This window comes from Lithobates pipiens, unplaced genomic scaffold (genome assembly GCF_037356315.1).
Source record: "Lithobates pipiens isolate NorthernLeopardFrog02 unplaced genomic scaffold, aLitPip1_a1.2 Scaffold_18, whole genome shotgun sequence".
Classification (NCBI taxonomy): Eukaryota; Metazoa; Chordata; class Amphibia; order Anura; family Ranidae; genus Lithobates; species Lithobates pipiens.
In genome coordinates this window covers 23262507-23281932 of record NW_027507758.1, presented here as the reverse complement: position 1 = coordinate 23281932, position 19426 = coordinate 23262507, and the positions used below count along the sequence as shown (strand labels likewise).

General features: G+C 43.1%; 1 protein-coding gene across 5 annotated transcripts in view; it reads right to left on the bottom strand.

Moving 5' to 3' along the window:
* Positions 1-19426, bottom strand: part of PAK5 (p21 (RAC1) activated kinase 5) — a 247059-nt gene that overhangs the window by 146024 nt on the left and 81609 nt on the right. For 2 of the 5 annotated variants that reach the window (XM_077485477.1, XM_077485481.1), the window contains exons 3-4: positions 17855-17923; positions 514-549 (exon numbers count right to left, since the gene is read on the bottom strand). The exons of 1 other annotated variant lie outside the window; for it this stretch is intronic. In XM_077485477.1, the coding sequence (XP_077341603.1) occupies positions 514-549; positions 17855-17923 (105 nt within the window). The remainder of the gene's footprint in view (positions 1-513; positions 550-17854; positions 17924-19426) is intronic. 2 more of the 5 variants (XM_077485478.1, XM_077485479.1) reach the window with 2 other exon arrangements.

Here is a 19426-nt window from a genome sequence, read left to right as displayed (position 1 = left end):
CCAAGACATGTAATGGCAAAATGGAGGGAGAGGGGATTCTTTCCATTCCTCTGGCCGTTGCCTGTCTTGGAAAAGCGTCTCATTCATGAAACACGGGACACAGCACTACATGTACTTTGTCCCATAGTGGACAGAACTGTGAAATAAAAAAAGGGTATTGATAGATCTTCTTTAATAATGCAGCCACTGCCTTTCACACCACATTTTACTTTAACAACGGAGAAATTAAGATGCAGAGGTCGGCTCTTATCTGACTGTGGCTGATGAGAAGCCGCAGATGACTCTCTTCTCTAAAACCACTTATGTGCTGCAATTCACCAAATCCCTTCAGCTACAGACATTTCAGCTTTCGGTGGAATAAAACTTTTCATATTAATTTTGATAGACATAACCAGGACACCGGTACGCTCCTAAAAAATCTTGAAAAAAAAAAAAAAAAAAAAACCCCAAAAACGATACCTCCCCTTTAATATTACACATTTTTGTCTCATATGACACAGATGTGTTGCCTACCTTGGCTGAAGCTTCTCGTTCCAGTTTAATGGGGCTCTGAAGGTGAAAAGATCATACACACATCAGCATGGACGGTGAAGAAAATGTGTATATATGATGTTCTTACTATGTTCATGTTTAGATGATCAAAAGATGTTAAAGACTGCATCCCCACAAACGATTCGGAAGAAATAAGAAAACTGAAAGGGGAGGCGGAATACTTGTCCTAACAAATTCCAAATTAGTGAATGGAGGGTCATTATCTGAGTTCATACTCTACATGGGATTATCGACATAAATAGCGTTATCTTTACTTTGAAGAAAATGATTTGAAGAATGCAGCACCTCTAGAAATACGGAGTGTAAAATGCTTGATACAGAACGTTAGAAATACATTACTGGGTACATGGAGACATGTATCTGGAGAGATTCGCTAAGCAGTAATATATCTAAGAAAAAAAAAAAATAGTAAGCACCTTTCTACCCATTTTTTTTCTTTTTTGGTTGTCTGTGCACAAATATTCAACAGAAGTATAACCAAGGATGGCAATGATCATTTACACCAGTGGGATAAGTAAAACTGAGCCAATAAAATGTACATCTTAACCATTCCAGCCCCGGAAGAATTTACCCCCTTCCTGACCAGAGTACTTTTTGCGATTCGGCACTGCGTCGCTTTAACTGCCAAATTGGGCTAACTTTACTGTATAGTTTATTTATTTTTTATTTATTTTTTTATTCATTAACCACTTGCAGACCGGACCATTTTGCTGGTCAAAGACCAGACAGCTTTTTGCGATTCGGCACTGTGTCGCTTTAACTGACAATTGCGCGGTCGTGCGACGTGGCTCCCAAACAAAATTGACGTCCTTTTTTTCCCACAAATAGAGCTTTCTTTTGGTGGTATTTGATCACCCCTGCGGTTTTTATTTTTTGCGCTATAAACAAAAATAGAGCGACAATTTTGAAAAAAACGCATTATTTTTAACTTTTTGTTATAATAAATATCCCCCAAAAATATATAAAAAAACATTTTTTTCCCTCAGTTTAGGGCGATACGCTATCTTCTACATATTTTTGGTAAAAAAAATCGCAATAAGCGATTATTGATTGGTTTGCGCAAAAGTTATAGCGTTTACAAAATAGGGATAGTTTTATAGCATTTTTATTAATAATTTTTTATTGTTTTTTTTTACTAGTAATGGCGGCGATCAGCGATTTTTATTGTGACTGCGACATTGTGGGGGACCCATCGGACATTTTTGACACATTTTTGGGACCATTGTCATTTATACAGTAATCACTGCTATATAAATGCAGTGATTCCTGTGTAAATGACACTGGCAGTGAAGGGGTTAACCAGTGGGTGGCAGTGTAGAGGTTAAGTGTTCCTAGGGGTGTGTTACTAACTGTGGGGGGGTTGGGCTTTCATTTAGTGAACACTGATCTCTGCTCCAATCACATGGAGCAGAGATCAGCGTCACTAGTTGCTAGGCAGAATGGAAAAATGCTGTTTACACAGCATTTCCTCCATTCAGCCGCTCCGTGAGACGATCGCGGGGATGCCCGCGGCGATCGAGTCCGCGGGTCCCGCGACCGGACTCACGGGGGTCCCGACCAGCGCGGGAGTCCGCCGCCGGCGGCGCGCTCCCGATGGTAGGGCGGCATTGAATATTGGACGTACCTGTACGCCAATATGCCTGCCCGTGCCATTCTGTCGACGTACATCGTCGTGCGCTGGTCGGGAAGTGGTTAAAGTGTATTTTTTCCCCCAAAAAATTGCATTTGAAAGATCGCTGCACAACTACAGTGTGACAAAAAATATTGCAACATCCCACCATTTTATTCTCTAGGGTCTGTCAAAAAATAATGATTTTAACTTGAAACCAACAAGTGTCAGAAAAAGGTTTAGTCTTTACGTGGTTAAACTTCCCTCATTTACAGACCGAAGTTCATTCCTTTGATCTAAAGTATAAAACGTTACAATGTTTTTAGTTAGTTCAGCAGTTGAGGAATGTTATGATACTTGGTAGACTGCCTATTTTTTTTTTACACCTGTCGGCTTCAGCACAGAATTCTCTGCATAGAAAGAATTCGGGAAAACGCTTTGTTAAGATTGCGAGGGGGAAAAAAATTGCGATAACGATTCTTAAGCCCTTGTACACACGGTCGGACATTCCCACAGAAAATGTCCGATCGGACCGTGTTGTCGGATAATCCGACCGTGTGTGGGCTCCATCGGACTGTTTCCGTCGGAATATCCGACGGACAAAGTTTTAGAGCTGGGCTGTAAAACTTTCCGACAACATGATCCGATCGGACTTTGTCCGACTGTGTGTAGAGAATTCCGATTGGACAAAGTGCCACGCATGCTCAGATCAAATTCCTAGACCAAAGCTATTGGCTACTAGCCTGAACGTAGTCCAGTCGTAACAAAATAGCGTTATCACGTTCTGAACGATCGGATTTTCCGACAACTTTGTCCAACCGTGTGTATGCAAGAGTTTCGGAAAAAATCAGTCGGACAAAATCCAACGGATTTGGTTGTCGGAATGTCCGGCTTACAATTAAACATGCAGCTCTATCCACAGGTATAATGTTTTATTATATGTGCAACCTTTCAAAGGATCTTTCATTATACGATTATTGTTTTAAATAACCAAAGAAAGATTGATTTAGTTGGATTAAATGGGATTTTCTTTTAGCTTGTAGATGGAATTTCCTTTCTAACTTCTAGATCTAAACCAACTCTTCTCAATCAGGGTTCTATGGAACCTTAGGGTTTCTCCAGTGTTCCTTGAGCTATGGCTGATTGGTCCTCCACTTGATGGTGCCTGGATAATTCGGGGGAAAGATGCCACTCGCCAGAGCCAGCAACATGATACCAGTGATCTGTTGAGCAATCTGCAAGATTGACGTTCTGATCACCACTGTGAGGACCATTAATTAAGGGGCATTCTTCCCACTGGCCTTGATTAATAAAATTTCATCTGGTGTGCCCCGAGATTTGGAAAATAATTTCTAGGGTTCCTGTAGGGTAAAACAATTGAAAAAGACTGATCTAAACGACCCTTAGTGCACTCAGGTTCTAGACGATATGACCTATTTATCGAATGATTGGTATATAAAGGAGAAGTAAAGCTAAAGCTTGTTTGCAGTTTGTTCTGCACTCCTGTGACCGGTTTTCAACAGACAGCGGGCTGAAGCTCACTGTCGGCTGACGTCGCAGAGCCAGTCCAGGCTGGGGTATGATCACCACAATATGGTCAGGATCCACCCATAACTCTGGACCGGCACCTGGCTCTGCCTCTCAGTGAGCCGCTGAGAGCCTGAGACAGCTGCTCCCACCACAGCCCAGTGCGAAGCACAGGGGGGGGGAATAGAGCAGACAGCTGGCACCCCCACCTCTCCGACAGTGACTGACTGTCACCATCTCTCTGCTCATGGAGCTTCGAGAACTGAGCGATCAGTGGTGTCTGATTGCTCAGTTCTCAGCCTTAGAGCCAGTGGGGCTCTAAGCCAGATGCAGCATTGAACCAATACTGCATCCACCCGGGTACTGCAAGTATGATTCTTTAAAGAAATCCCATATGTCTCTTTTAATATAAAAAGTAGATCCTGCACCCAACTTTGTAACTTTGTCACTTGCCCGACACCTCTGGGACTGTATCTGTAAAACAAATGCTCTTCAGTCTACCCATACTCCGGTGGCCCCTCTATAACAATCCAATGTTCCCCCTGGGCCAATCTCATCACTGCTTCTCTTGGTGGCTTAACAATAGGACATGTTATTGATCATAAGAAGATAAAAAAATCGACAGCCTATTTTCTCCAAACTCTTGAGAAGCCCTCGACGGAAATGTTTAGACTCCATCAAATACTTCACTTCTTTAAATTCTCTTAAGCAACTCACAGATGATATTTCATGAAGGACGCTCTTTGAGAACAGGTGTATGCGAGATACTGGCTCGAGAGGAGGTGTATCAGCGATGTACCTTTTTCTCTTGGTGACAAAATGACCAGGTGGCCTGGGATTGGGACCCGGAAACAGAAACCGAGGTGGAGGACTGGTCTAGATTGTTTTTTCCTTGTGCATAAAGGGATCCCCAATGCGACTCTGGTCAAGGTAAACTAGAAGGTCCTACCTCGCTGGTAGATGGTGCCAGCGAGACTAGCTAAAATTTACCCTGACGCTTACCCTCTGTGTTTCAGAGGATGCGGAGAGGAGTGGAAAATGTACCATATTTAGTGGACCTTCTCAAATATCAAGCACTTTTAGATAAGAGAGTGTTTAATCTGATTTATTCTGTGTCCTCTGTTAACCTTACCAAAAATGCCAAAACGGCGCTCGTCAATGACTTGGTGGATGGCTCTTATCTTCTACATATTATTGGCTGCATAGATGTCCATTGCGAAAGCTTGGAAATCTGGAGTGAACATTGCTACAACAAAACATAAACTATCCTGGAAAAAGTCCATTTAAAAACTAGCTAGCATTCTCTGTGACAAACTAAATTTGATAAAACCTGGAACCCCTGGATGACATATCTACAAAAACCCATCTGATGGGGTGACCTCTCAGGGGGTTGGGCGATGAGTTGGCCAGGGTGACTTTTCTTATTCAGACCTGTTCTTTTCTCAAATTGTTTGGAATTCACTTGCAGTTCTCTTCTCCCTTCTCTTTTCTCCCCTCTATACTCTTTTCCTTCTTCTTTCGAATCCTCCCCCTTTGCCCCCCTTTTATTGCCTTGAGCCTCATAAGTTTCAACAATGGGGGATTTTGACCTTATATGCCTTAAGACCAATGTTGATCTACTTTGAAACTGTGTCTACCGTTTCTTGCAATTGGTAATTTGCCAACAAAGTTATTTTGTTTAACTGGACACATCTGTTTCGCATGTTGGTCTAAAGCAGTGGTCTCCAAACTGCGGCCCGGGGGCCAGATTCGGCCCTTTGCTTGCTTTTATCTGGCCCTTGGGGCACTATTTCATTCACTGATACCAACAATGGGGCATCATTTCTCCCAATGACACCAACAATAGAGCATAAGTCCTACCAATGACACCAACGATGAGGTACAATTCCTCCCAATGCCACCAACGATGGGGCACGATTCCCAATTACACCAACAATGGGGCAAAATTCTTCCCAATAACAGCAATGATGGGGCATGATTCCTCCCAATGACACCAATGATGGGACACGATTCCTCCCAATGACACCACCAATGGGGCACAATTCCTCCAAATGATACCAATGATGGGGCATAATTCCTCCCAATGACCCCAATGATGGGACACAATTCATCCCAATGACACAAACAATTGGGCACAATTCCTCCCAATGACACAAACGATTGGGCATAATTCCTCCCAGTGACACCACAGATGGGGCACAATTCCTCCCAATGATACCAACAATGGGGCACAATTCCTCCCAATGACATCAACAATGGGGCACAATTCCTCCCAATGACACCAATGATAGGGCACAATTCCTCCCAATGACACCAATGATGGGGCATAATTCCTCCCAATAACCCCAATGATGGGACACAATTCCTTCCAATGACACAAACAATTGGGCACAATTCCTCCTAATGACACAAACGATTGGGCACAATTCCTCCCAGTGAGACCACAGATGGGGCACAATTCCTCTCAATGATACCATCAATGGGGCACAATTCCTCCCAATGACACCAATGATGGGGCACAATTCCTCCCAATGACACCACCAATGGGGCACGATTCCTCCCAATGACACCAACGAGTGGGGCATGATTCCACCAAATGACACCAACAGTGGGGCACAATTCTTCCCACTGACAGAAAAGATGGGGCATTGTCTTCTCCCATTGATGCCGGGGTATTTTCTACTCCTGATGGCCACGGTCCGGCCCCTTTAAGGTCTGAAGGACATAAAACTGACCCCTTGTTTAGAAAGTTTGGCGACTTATTTGTATTTTGAAACAGTCTTTCAATTTAAACTCAATAAAAATGATTGAAAACAGAAATATTAAAAAGTAAAGCGGAGTTCCAGCCTGTAAAAAAATAAATAAAAGTCAGCAGCTACAGATACTGTAGCTGCTGACTTTTAATATTAGGACACTTACCTGTCCAGGGATCCTGCGATGTTGGCACCCAGAGCTGATTCGTCCATCAGCTTTGGGTGCAGGCGCCGACATTGCAAGTAAACAAAACCGATAGTGAAGCCTTCACTGCCGGTTTCCTATTGCACATGTGCGAGTCAGCATGACTTGCACATGTGCAATAGGAAACCGGCAGTGAAGCCTGAATGGTCCTGACATCTTTTGGGACACAAACAGGTCTCGGAAGGCAGTGGGGGGAGGGAGGAAGGGCCAGACACGATGCAGATTGCCATGCAGTGACCTTACCAGGAAGTGGGAACAGGTACCTGTCAAAACCAGGTACCCACTCCTCCCTCCCCCCCCCCCAAGAAGTGCCAAACGTGGCAGTGAAGGGGGGAGGGTGCGAACAAGCGGAGCTTACCCTTTTGGGTGGAGCTTCACTTTAAATTACTATATCTTATTATATTGCTTACTATACTATATTGCTGTATCTCCCAAAAGTGAGTACACCCCTCAAATTTTTGTGAATATTTTATTATATCTTTTCACGTGACAACACTGAAGAAATTACACTTTGCTACAATGTAAAGATTGTATAACAGTGTAAATTTGCTGTCCCCTCAAAATAACTCAACACACAGATATTAATGTCTAAACCGCTGGCAACAAAAGTAAGTACACCCCTAAGTGAAAATGTCCAAAATTGGCCCCAATTAGCCATTTTCTCTCCCCGATGTCATGTGACTCGTAATGCCGCGTACACACGAGCGGACTTTTCAACATCCAAAGTCCGACGGACTGAGTCCGTCAGACTATTCGATCGTGTGTGGGCTGCAACGGACTTTTGACTCGCCAAAGTCAGAAGGACTTTAGAGTATGGAACATGCTTCAAATTTTTCCGAAGGAACTCCGCCGGACCCGGTCCCTTCGAAAAATTCGCTCGTGTGTATGCTACTCCGACGGACTAAAACCGACGCTAGGGCAGCTATTGGCTACTGGCTATGAACTTCCTTATTCGAATCCAGTCGTACGTCATCACGTTCGAATCCGTCGGAGTTTAGCGTGATCGTGTGTGGCCAAGTCCGCTCAGCCGAAAAGTCTGTCAGAACTCCGTCGGAATTCCAGCAGAACTCCGACGGAACTCCTTCGGAAGTCTGTCGGACATAAGTCCTCTCGTGTGTACGGGGCTTTAGTGTTACAAGGTCTCAGGTGTGAGTGGGGAGCAGGTGTGTTAAATTTGGTGTTATCGTTCTCACTCTCTCATACTGGTCACTGGAAGTTCAACATAGCACCTCATGGCAAAGAATTCTCTGAGGATCTGAAAAAAATAATTATTGCTCTACATAAAGATGGTCTAGGCTAAAAGAAGATTGCCAAGACCCTGGAACTGAGATGCAGCACGGTGGCCAAGACCATACAGCAGTTTAACAGGACATGTTCCACTCAGAACAGGCCTCGCCATGGTCGACCAAAGAAGTTGAGCGCACATGCTCAGCGTCATATCCAGAGGTTGTCTTTGGGAAATAGACGTATGAGTGCTGCCAGTATTGCTGCAGAGGCTGAAGGGGTGGGGGGTCAGCCTGTTAGTGCTCAGACCATACGCCGCACACTACATCAAATTGGTCTGCATGGCTGTCGTCCCAGAAGGAAGCCTCTTCTAAAGATGATGCACAAGAAAGCCTACAAACAGTTTGCTGAAGACAAGCAGACTAAGGGCATGGATTACTGGAACCATGTCCTGTGGTCTGATGAGACCAAGATAAACCTATTTGGTTCAGATGGTGACAAGTGTGTGTGACGGCAACCAGGTGAGGAGGACAAAGACAAGTGTGTCTTGTCTACAGCCAAGCATGGTGGTGGGAGTGTCATGGTCTGGGGCTGCATGAGTGCTGCTGGCACTGGGGAGCTACAGTTCATTGAGGGAACCATGAATGCCAACATTTACTGTGACATACTAAAGCAGAGCATGTTCCTTTCCCTTCAGAGACTGGGTTTCAGGGCAGTATTCCAAAATGATAATGACCCCAAACACACCTCCAAGACGACCACTGCCTTGCTAAAGAAGTTGAGGGTAAAGGTTACATAGTAACATAGTAAGTGAGGTTGAAAAAAGACACAAGTCCAACCTATGTGTGTGATTATATGTCAGTATTACATTGTATATCCCTGTATGTTGCGGTCGTTCAGGTGCTTATCTAATAGTTTTTTTAAACTATCGATGCTCCCCACTGAAACCACCGCCTGTGGAAGGGAATTCCACATCCCTGCCACTCTTACAGTAAAGAACCCTCTACACAGTTTAAGGTTAAACCTCTTTTCTTCTAATTTTAATGAGTGGCCACGTGTCTTATTAAACTCCCTTCCACAAAAAAGTTTTCTCCCTATTGTGGGGTCACCAGTACGGTATTTGTACATTGAAATCATATCCCCTCCCAAGCGTCTCTTCTCCAGAGAGAATAAGTTGCCCTACTTAGCTAAGGATCATTCGCAAATACAGAGATTGAACTGTTTACCCCATCCTCCAGGTCATTTATGAACAAATTAAACAGGATTGGTCCCAGCACAGAACCCTGGGGGACCCCACTACCCACCCGGACCATTCCGAGTACTCTCCATTTATCACCACCCTCTGAACTCGCCCTTGTAGCCAGTTTTCAATCCATGTACTCACCCTATGGTCCATGCCAACGGACGTTACTTTGTACAGTAAATGTTTATGGGGAACTGTGTCAAATGCTTTTGCAAAATCCAGATACACCACATCTATGGGCCTTCCTTTATCTAGATGGCAACTCACTTCATCATAGAAGGTTAATAGATTGGTTTGGCAAGAACAATTCTTCATGAATCCATGCTGATTACTGCTAATGATACTGTTTTCTTTACTAAAATCTTGAACAGTGGAACCTCAGATTGCGAGTAACAAGTGTTTTGCCAATATGAGCAATTATTTTTTGAAAATCCTGACTTGGTTTGTGATGTATCGCAAAACTAGCAGGATTCAAGCCTCTACGTTGTGCAGTACCACCTTTCGCCAGAGACGCGGGGGCGCTGGTGACACTAGGAGCCATTTGGACCCGTTCAGAAATACTCAGAAACACTCAGTTCCCGAGCCTTTCTGAGTCTTCTCCGAGTATTTCCGGTGACCCCCCCACCTCTGGTATTGCATGCAATAGAAGTCAATGTGGAACTAATTATCTTTGTTTCCATTGACTTCTATAGGGAAACTCGTTTTGATATGCAAGTGCTTTGGATTACAAGCATTCTCCTGGAGCAGATTATGCTCGTAATCCAAGGTTCCACTGTATATAGTTCCTTATCACCCCCCCCCCTCAAGAGTTTGCATACTATTGATGTTAGGCTAACTGGTCTGTAATTCCCAGGGATGTATTTTGGCCCTTTTTAAAATATTGATGCTACGTTGGCTTTTCTCTAATCAGGTGGTACCATTCCAGTCAGTAAACTGTCAGTAAAAATTAGGAACAATGGTCTGGCAATTACTTGACTGAGTTCCCTTTGTACGCTCGGGTGCAAGCCATCTGGTCCCGGTGATTTTTTAATGTTAAGTTTCCAAAGTCTAATTTTAATTGTGTCCTCTGTTAGCCATGAGGGCGCTTCCCGTGATGTGTCATGAGGACAAACACTGCAGTTTTGGCTACTGAAGCCCCCCAATTCCCTCGTGAAGACTGAGAAGAAGAAATTCAATACCTTAGGTATTGAATGGTATGGTATGGTAGGTGATGGACTGGCCAAGCATGTCTCTAGACCTAAACCCTATTGAGCATCTGTGGGGCATCTTCAAATGGAAGGTGGAGGAGCGCAAGGTCTCTAAAATTCACCAGCTCTGTGATGTCATCATGGAAAAGTAGAAGAGGACTCCAGTGGCAACCTGTGAAGCTCTGGTGACCTCCATGCCCAAGAGGGTTAAGGCAGTGCTGGAAAATAATGGTGGCCATACAAAATATTGACCCTTTGGGTCCAATTTAGAAATTTTCACTTAGGGGTGTACTCACTTTTGTTGCCAGCGGTTTAGACATTAATGGCTGTGTGTTGAGTTGTTTTGAGGGGACAGCAAATTTACACTGTTATACAAGCTGTTCACCAGGGGTGCCCAACCAATGGCCCGCGGAGCCCTCTGATGTGGCCCGCGACCTCCTGCTCTGGGATAGAATAGAATGAATACTGTTATTAATAGTCAGTTTATTACTAAAATTTGGTTACTGGGCTGCTTTCAAACTGATCCGCAGGTGCAGAGCAATTTACCTGCGGGTTACCTGCACTGAGCCATAGACTTCTATTATTACCTGCGAGGTTGGTGAGCTTTCTGAAAGTGCAGCAAACCTACAGAATATAATAGAAATCTATTGCAAACTGCAGGAAAGCCAAAGGTACACTATGTTACACACGTGGTGCGGGTAAACTGCAGCGCATCACACGGTCAGTCCGACATTCCAAACAACTGGACCCTCCATTCACCTCTCAGTAGTGGCAGACATAAACCGACTTGTGCTCTACCTCCAATACGATCCGCTAAAAAGTATCATGGGTTGCGTCCGTGTCCACTCTCCAAATGCAGCGTGGACACAGACATGCCATCCACCCGCTCCTCTCATTGTGTCCCGCGACCGGTTACCAAGTCGTTCAAGTGGCCCTCGCTCTTCAAAAGGTGGGGCACCCCTGCTGTACACTCACTACTTTACATTGTAGCAAAGTGTTATTTCTTCCATGTTGTCACATGAAAAGATAGAATAAAATATTTACAAAAATGTGAGGGGTGTACTCACTTTCGTGAGATAATGTATATGGCCAGCATAATAAGACGCACTGAAGACCCTTCCAGTTGCCTCAAGCATCTATCTCAGTGCATTCACCCATAAAGATGAACTTAAACAAAAGCTCTTCTGTCATTGATAATAGCAGATCTATTTAGATATTAAAAGCAAAGTAACTGTACAAAAAACAAACAGGAGGGCGCAAATGCTTAGTGCAGGGATCCTCAAACTACGGCCCTCCAGCTGTTGCGAAACTACACATCCCATGAGACATTGTAAAACTCTGACATTCACAGACATGACTAGGCATGATGGGAATTGTAGTTCCTGAACAACTGGAGGGCCATAGTTTGAAGACCCATGGCCTAGTGCATTACCAAAAGCTTTTATTAAACTAAAACACAAATGTCAATTGAATACTCACAAATGTGATAAGATACGGTCATTATACCACACCCAACACAGATCAGTGGTAGTGAAGCATCTCCTAATCTGAAGCATCACTCAGTTGGCAGGTTGACGCGTTTCGGATCTGGGTCTCTGGCATAGCTCTGAAGAAAGGGGTGCAATCCTTCAAAACACATCAGCCTGACAACTGAGCGATGGATGGGATTAAGGGATGCTCTATTATCACTGATCTGGGTTTGGTCTGATATAAGGTCCATTTCGTATCACTTTTGTGAGTATTTAATTGGCATTTGTGTTTTAGTTCAATAAAAGCTTTTAGTAGTAACAATGAGTTTGCGCATATCATTCCAGCTGAAGAAACACAAGTGTTCCATACTTTTCTTGATATTGGGACTATTTAGTCCCAATTTAACTATAATTACAAAGCACCTTCAACCCTTACCCTCTCTATCCAAAACCAAAAAGGTGGTAGCTTGAGTTCCATCTTAAAGCCCAACTCCAGGAAACTTGAAGCTAGTCTCTTGCAGTAGGGCTGCGCCCGAGTTTAGGTTTTCGGGGGCATGAAAAAGTTGATTTATTTACCAAATCCTCTGCTCCTCCATGCTGCTAGGCTGGTCCTCACAGTGTCTTATTCATCATGCTCTAGCACAGCTGTCTCCAAACTGTGGCCCGGGGGCTGGATGTGGCCATTTGCTTGCCTTTATCCAGCCCTTGGAGCACTATTCCTCCCACTGAATTGGGGCACTATTCTGCCATCTGACACCAACAATGGGGCACAATTTCTTCCACTGACACCAATAATGGGACAATACTCCTCCCTATGATACAAACCACTATTCCTCCCCCTAGTACCAAACGTGGCAATGTATATTCCCAGTGATGCCATGAAAATTTCCGCTCCCACTGGCCACAGTCCGGTCCTCCTTAAGTCTGAAGGACAATAAACTGGCCCTTTGTTTAGAACGTTTGGAGACCCCTGCTCTCACAGTTCAAGGTGCTGGCGTCATCAAGACTCAAATTGGACATCAAGATGCAGAGGGACAGTCCACTGCTGGAGCATGGGGGAGCACCGTCTGCCAGGGGAGCGGAGGATCAGATAAGTAAAAGTGCTTTTTTTCTCCTCTATAATAAGCAAGTAACCCCGACAGTGCAGGTGCAGCCTCAATGCAAGGAGGATTTTTTTTTTCTTTGAAGCCCAAGTGAAATTGTGTGCGCAGCACATATACAAAAAAAAGTGTCTTCTTTTGTTTGCCTTCATACAGTAATTAAATAGTCAGATTACTTTATTCAGATAAAGGCCATTGCGACCTGTGTGAAAACAGCTGTCTTTCTTCAGCAGCCCATCAAACTACCTGCTGATGTAAAAAGGGTTGAAATTGAAGCACCACACCACTGCTAGGAGGTCCAAATACAACTTTTTTCCATTAAAGTTCAGAGGTACAATTCAAAAAGGTATCCAACGTGTTTCGGGGGTTTAAGTGCCCACTTCATCAGAGCCTGACTGGCAACAAAGTGAAAAAACAAGAAGTAGATTAGACCTTGTTTGCTGCTAAACAAGCTGCTGACTAGGCCTGTGCTTTGAATTCACACCTGAAAAATACTTTTTGTTTGTTTCGGACAAGCGCTGGGAGCTGAGAGAAGCATTGGTTATCAAGCAGCCATCTCCTTGCTAGCTATGTTGGCGTACAGCTACAGGGGGGCACCTTTTCGTAGCCAGGCTTACAAAGCACATAGGAACATGGGACAAAGTGCTTTGTACTTTGTCCTCTGGGAAACTAAACAATGGAAAAAACTGAAGTGAGAGTTCTTCTTTAAGCGCAGAAATGCTATACCAGCTATGATCAACCTTTACTCAATATGATGTAAAAGAGGCCTGACGTTAGCCCTTTACTATCATAGGGCAATTTATTAATGGCAAAGTACTTTTATGGAAGGAACTTTTATGAGAGTGCGCCCCGATCCCACCCAATTGTGTGACAATAGGGAATTCATTTTTCGCTATTTTCACACTAAAGTTCCTCCCCGCCAATCAGTAGACAGGTCTTAAAGACCCGTTTCCCGATTGGCCAAAGCGGCAGGTGATTCTATTGGATGCCTAGCCTTGGAGGAACAGAGGAGATGGAAGAGACCATGGGAGGAGCGGACACCGGAGCCGCTGCCTGCAGAGGAGAGGATGCCCCAGCCATAGATCGGGTAGGCTGGCGGGGGGGGTGATGTCAGTCAGGCCCGTGGACAAAGCGGGGTGTGCTGGGCTGGATGTCTTTCAATCCCACACCGTGGGCTGGGGGGGGGGTGTGCTGCCAGTGCCACCCAGAGGAGAGAGGGGTGCTTGTTTGCCCTTGTTTGCCACCCCCTCAAAGGAAAACACCACCAGCCGCCACTGATGTAGACGCTTTAATGTTTACGCTAAAAACAAAGGAGTCTAGTTATAAATGTTTTCACTCACAGTTCACACAAATTTCACTCAAAATTCACACATTTTCCAGTATGAATCATGTGTAAAAAAAAAAAAAAAAAGTATAAAACCGACCCCTACAGCAGAAAATAGCCTAAAACATCAGAAAACTATTACAATTTTAGCACTATAGCTAATCGTACAGATAGCTTAAGGGTTTTGAGGTTAACAAGATTCAGTTAGTTAGGGTTAGGAGTTATGTTTACCAGTTAAGGATGAGGAGTAGACAGGGTTAATGTTAGGGTTCGGTTGATGGTTAATTTTTAGCGTTAGTATTGATCCTGGAGTTTTATTTCAGGGGTTCAAGTTTAGTTGACTTTTATTAGGTAGTTTTGAGGGTTATGTTAAAATGTATCTATAGCCAAATCTTTATTTTTATTTTTTTTTTTTTTTTAGTTTTGGATAGAGTGGAGAGGGATTAGAAGACCGATCAGGTTTTTCTTGCTGCCAGTGTCCCCGGTAGGGGGATTCACCCTCCCTAACTGTCCTGGTGACCATTATCGCCATTAGTGGAAGTGAAAGAAAATCCCAAAGTTTGAGTTGTCACCAGAACAGAACAGGAATAGAGGGGAAATCTTCCTGTTGTTGGAGGCTCCAATGTGTAAATTCCTTTACTTCCGCCCTGGGTAAAAAGATTGTTCCCAAGTAGAGGGATGATAGATTCGAACCCCTTTCATTTTTTTATTTTTGAAATCTGAAAAAAATAAGCACTGGATGGTTCTCTTAAGAGCCCATATTCAATTATTGCTGATAAAGTTGACACAAACGAAAGAGAGATAGTATCCAAGCATTTTGGGGGGCAAATTCCCCTTCAGCAGGGCCGAAATGAGCAATGACAAGGTTGTTTGATGAACTCCAGCTAAAAAGTCCTATGTTTAGCGATGGCATCAATCCGAACAAAAAAAGTCAGATAAAGGGAGATTGTTTGGCCACTGAAACAAGTATATAAGGATACCTCTCAATTTTGTCATAAATAAATGATTATGGACTCCTAAGATGACCGTTTTTTTGTCAATTTCACCTGGAGTTCTCAGTGGAGGCCATTACTCCACTTTGTGTTAGCCCTTGTACACACGGTCGGACATTCCGACAACCAAATCCATCGGATTTTGTCGGACGGATTTTGTCCGAAACTGTTACATACACACGGTCGGACAAAAATGTCCGATCGTTCAGAATGTGATGACGTTATTTCGTTACGACGGGACTACGTTCAGGCTAGTAGCAAATAGCTTTGGTGTAGGAATTTGATCTGAGCATGCGTGGCACTTTGTCCGATCGGAATTCTCTACACATGATCGGACAAGGTCCGATCGGATCATGTTGTCGGAAAGTTTTATAGCCAAGCTGGAAAACTTGGTCCATCGGATATTCCGAAGGAAACAGTCCGATGGAGCCCACACACGGTCGGATTATCCGACAACACTGTCTGATCGGACATTTTCTGTCGGAATGTCCGACCGTGTGTACAAGGGCTTAGAGCTGTCGTGGTCTGGTCATCAAGTCCAAGCACTTGTTTCCCTGTTACAGATTTTCCCTAAAACATTACCCCCAGAGCAGGAAGTGAGGGGAAATCTCTCTAACGGAGCCCCAGACAGCTATAAAACCTGACAGGGATTCCAGCTTTTGCTTATTTATTTTTAAAATATCTGTGAAAGAGTCATGCAGTGCCATGGTCATTTAAACCTAGATGAAGGTATTGTTTGGCCATTGAAATGCATTGGTGCATCTCAATTTTTTCAGCAATTAATATGGAATGTTACCTTGAATGTCTGGCCCTTTTTTTTTTGGACAATTTCACCTGAAATTCTCAGTGATGGCCATCATCCCACTTTGTGTTAGAGCTGCCCATCAAGCCCAAGCATTGCCCCTTGATGGACGGAATGGCGTTTTTAAGTACAGTGCCTAATACCCACTTCATCAGCCCAAGCACTGATCTTCGATGGATGTAATGAAGTTTTGAGTCCAAGCCTAATACCTACTTCTTTATCGCAAGCATGGCCCCTTGATGGATAGAATGTAGTTTTGAGTCCAAGCCTAATACCTTACTTCTTTATCCCAAGCACTGATCCTTGATGGATGGAATTAAGTTTTGAGTCCAAGCCCATTACCTACTTCTTTATCCAAAGCATTGCTCCTTGATGGATGGAATGACGTTTTGAATCCAAGCCTCACACCTACTTCCTCTGCCCAATCATTGCTCATTGATAGACATAATGAAGTTTTGAATCCAAGCCTCACACCTACTTCCTCAGCCCAAGCATTACTCCTTCATGGACGGAATGAAGTTTTAAGTCCCGTGCCTAATACCTACTTCATTAGCAAAAGCACTGCTCCTTGATGGATGAAATGAAGTTTTGAATCCAAGCCTCACACCTACTTCCTCAGCCCAAGCATTGCTCATTGATAGACATAATGGAGTTTTGAGTCCAAGCCTAACGCCTACTTTCTCAGCCCAAGCATTGCTCCTTCATGGACGGAATAAAATTTTAAGTCCAGTGCCTAATATCTACGTTATTAGTTCAAGCACTGATCCTTGATTGATGGAATTAAGTTTTGAGTTAATACTTCCTTATCCCAAGCATTGCCTCTTGATGGATGGAATGAAGTTCTGAGTCCAAGCCTAATACCTACTTCTTTATCCCAAACATTGCTCATTGATGAATGGAATGAAGTTTTGAATCTAAGCCTCACATCTACTTCCTCAGCCCAAACATTGCTCATTGATAGACATAATGATGTTTTGAGTCCAAGCATAACACCTACTTTCTCAGTCCAAGCATTGCTCCTTGATGGACATAATTACATTTTGAGTCCAGGCCTAATACCTCTTTCCTCTTGTGCTTTTTAAATGTTGTCTGTTTCTCTGTAGCAGATTTAAACTAAAACATTGCACCCGGAACAGGAAGTGAAGGGAAATCTCTCTAACAGAGCCCCAGATACCTGTAAAACTTGACAGGGGTCCAAGCCTTTCCCCATTCATTCTAAAACCATCTGTTAAAGAATCATGCAGTGTCATGGCCATTTAAACCCTGATGAAGGCATTGTTTGGTCCCTCAAACTTGTTGGCTACCTTGATGGGGGTTCTAGTCTTTCCCCATTCATTCTAAAACTAAAAAGAAAAGTTTTGGGTAAATATACATTGGAGTCAGGGAACAGGGTAAGAGTTCATTTTAGGAGATGGGTAAATGTTAAGGCAAAGGTAAAGAGATAAGATAACAGTAGATGTAAAGCTGGCCATACACGTATAGAATTTCGGCCAAAACTGGTCGTTTTCAGAAAAATCGATCTACATTCGTGCCATTAGTAGACCCAACTTTGCCGACGATTTTGAGTGTGGGCCCGGGTAATGTTGATGGATCCGAAGCAAAAACTTTTACCGTTTCAACTAAAGTGTATACATGTATGTTATAATCAAAACAAAAAGAATATTCTGTCTTGTATAATTTATATGTTTTTATTGTTATCGAACGACCACTACGATCATGTAAACGATCATGTAAACAAGTCTATCAGCTAGTGGACAATTCGCTTTCGACCAACGAATAATCGTTCAGTCTGCAAACGGCCGAAGTTCTATAAGTGTACGGCCAGCATTAGGGATATGAGACAGTTATGGGGGACGTGAGTGCTTACAGTAAAATTCACATTTGTTCTCGGCGCTGAAAGCCCCACGGCCAAATGTCCTGTGTCAGGTTTCAGGCGCTGTAAAGTAAGGTACCATGTAAATACTGCACTTTAATACAGTAAATTAAAAGTAAAAATATGACATCAAAAAATACTTTCACGTTATTATAACAATAACAGTTCTACATGAATGCTCTCTAAAAATACTTTAATTTTAACAGTTTTGTCTTGATGGTATCAATCCACTGCTTTCAAGTCAATACAGTATCTCAAAATCACAGTGCACTGGCTATGCTGTATAAGAGACCATGTACTTGTTGGCTCTACGATATAGTCCTTAGTGAATCTCTCGCATTGCATATATATGGAGGTTTAAATTAACACCGGCACAAATATGGTTTGAAATGAAGTGTCTACAGTTCATCACTGAGATGCACTGACAGCAGAATATACAGGAATGGGAAGGACAGGACAAGCAAACATGCAGCAACACTCAGCAACAAGAATGTGGCCCAATGGCCCATAATGGAAATTGTCCAAAATGAATACTTCAGAATAACGTTTACAAATGTATCCACTAATGCTACCACATCAGCACCTTTGAAATGTCATTTTCACAATCTACAGTACATTTTTTTAAAGGTGTGTCTTAATTTTGGTACATATATACATAACAAAACTAAGACGTCACTTTGATGTCATGATGTCAGTGACCCCAGCCTGGAGATCTTTACTGGTTGTGGATATGACAGTAATATTGGAGAAAACGAATCTCAGCTGAAACCTTGAAACAGCTGGAACCATTGGTGGTAAGTAACCTTGATTCAACTAATAAGCTGGCCATACATGCTTAGATTTTTGTTTATATGTTCCTTGGAAAATTGTCATGATGTCCATGACTCCAGCTAGAAGATCTTTACTGGTTATAGATGTGACAGTAATATTGGAGAAAGCTAACCTCCACTGAAAACTTGATATAGCTAAAACCATTGGTGGAAGGTAACCTTGATCCAACGAATAAACTGGCCATCCATGGTTAGATTTTCCTTCATACCTTCCTAGAAAAAATTGTCATGATGCCCATGACTCGGACTAGGAGATGTTTACTGGTTATGGATGTGACAGCATTAAAGAAAACTAGCCTCTGCTGAAACCTTGGTACAGCTTGGCACAACCATTGGTGGTATGTAACCTTGATTAAACTAATAAGCTGGTCATACATGCTTAGATTTTTGTTTATATGTTCCTAGGCAAATTGTCATGATGTCCATGAGTCCAGCTAGAATATCTTTACTGGTTATGGATGTGACAGTAATATTGGAGAAAACTAACCTCCACTGAAACCTTGAAAACAGCTGGAACCATTGGTGGTAAGTAACCTTGATCCAACTAATAAGCTGGCCATACATGCTGAGATTTTTGTTTATATGTTCCTAGGCAAATTGTCATGATGTCCATGACTCCAACTAGAAGATCTTTACTGGTTATGGATGTGACAGTAATATTGGAGAAAGCTAACCTCCACTGAAAACTAGATATAGCTAAAACCATTGGTGGTAGGTAACCTCGATCCAACTAATA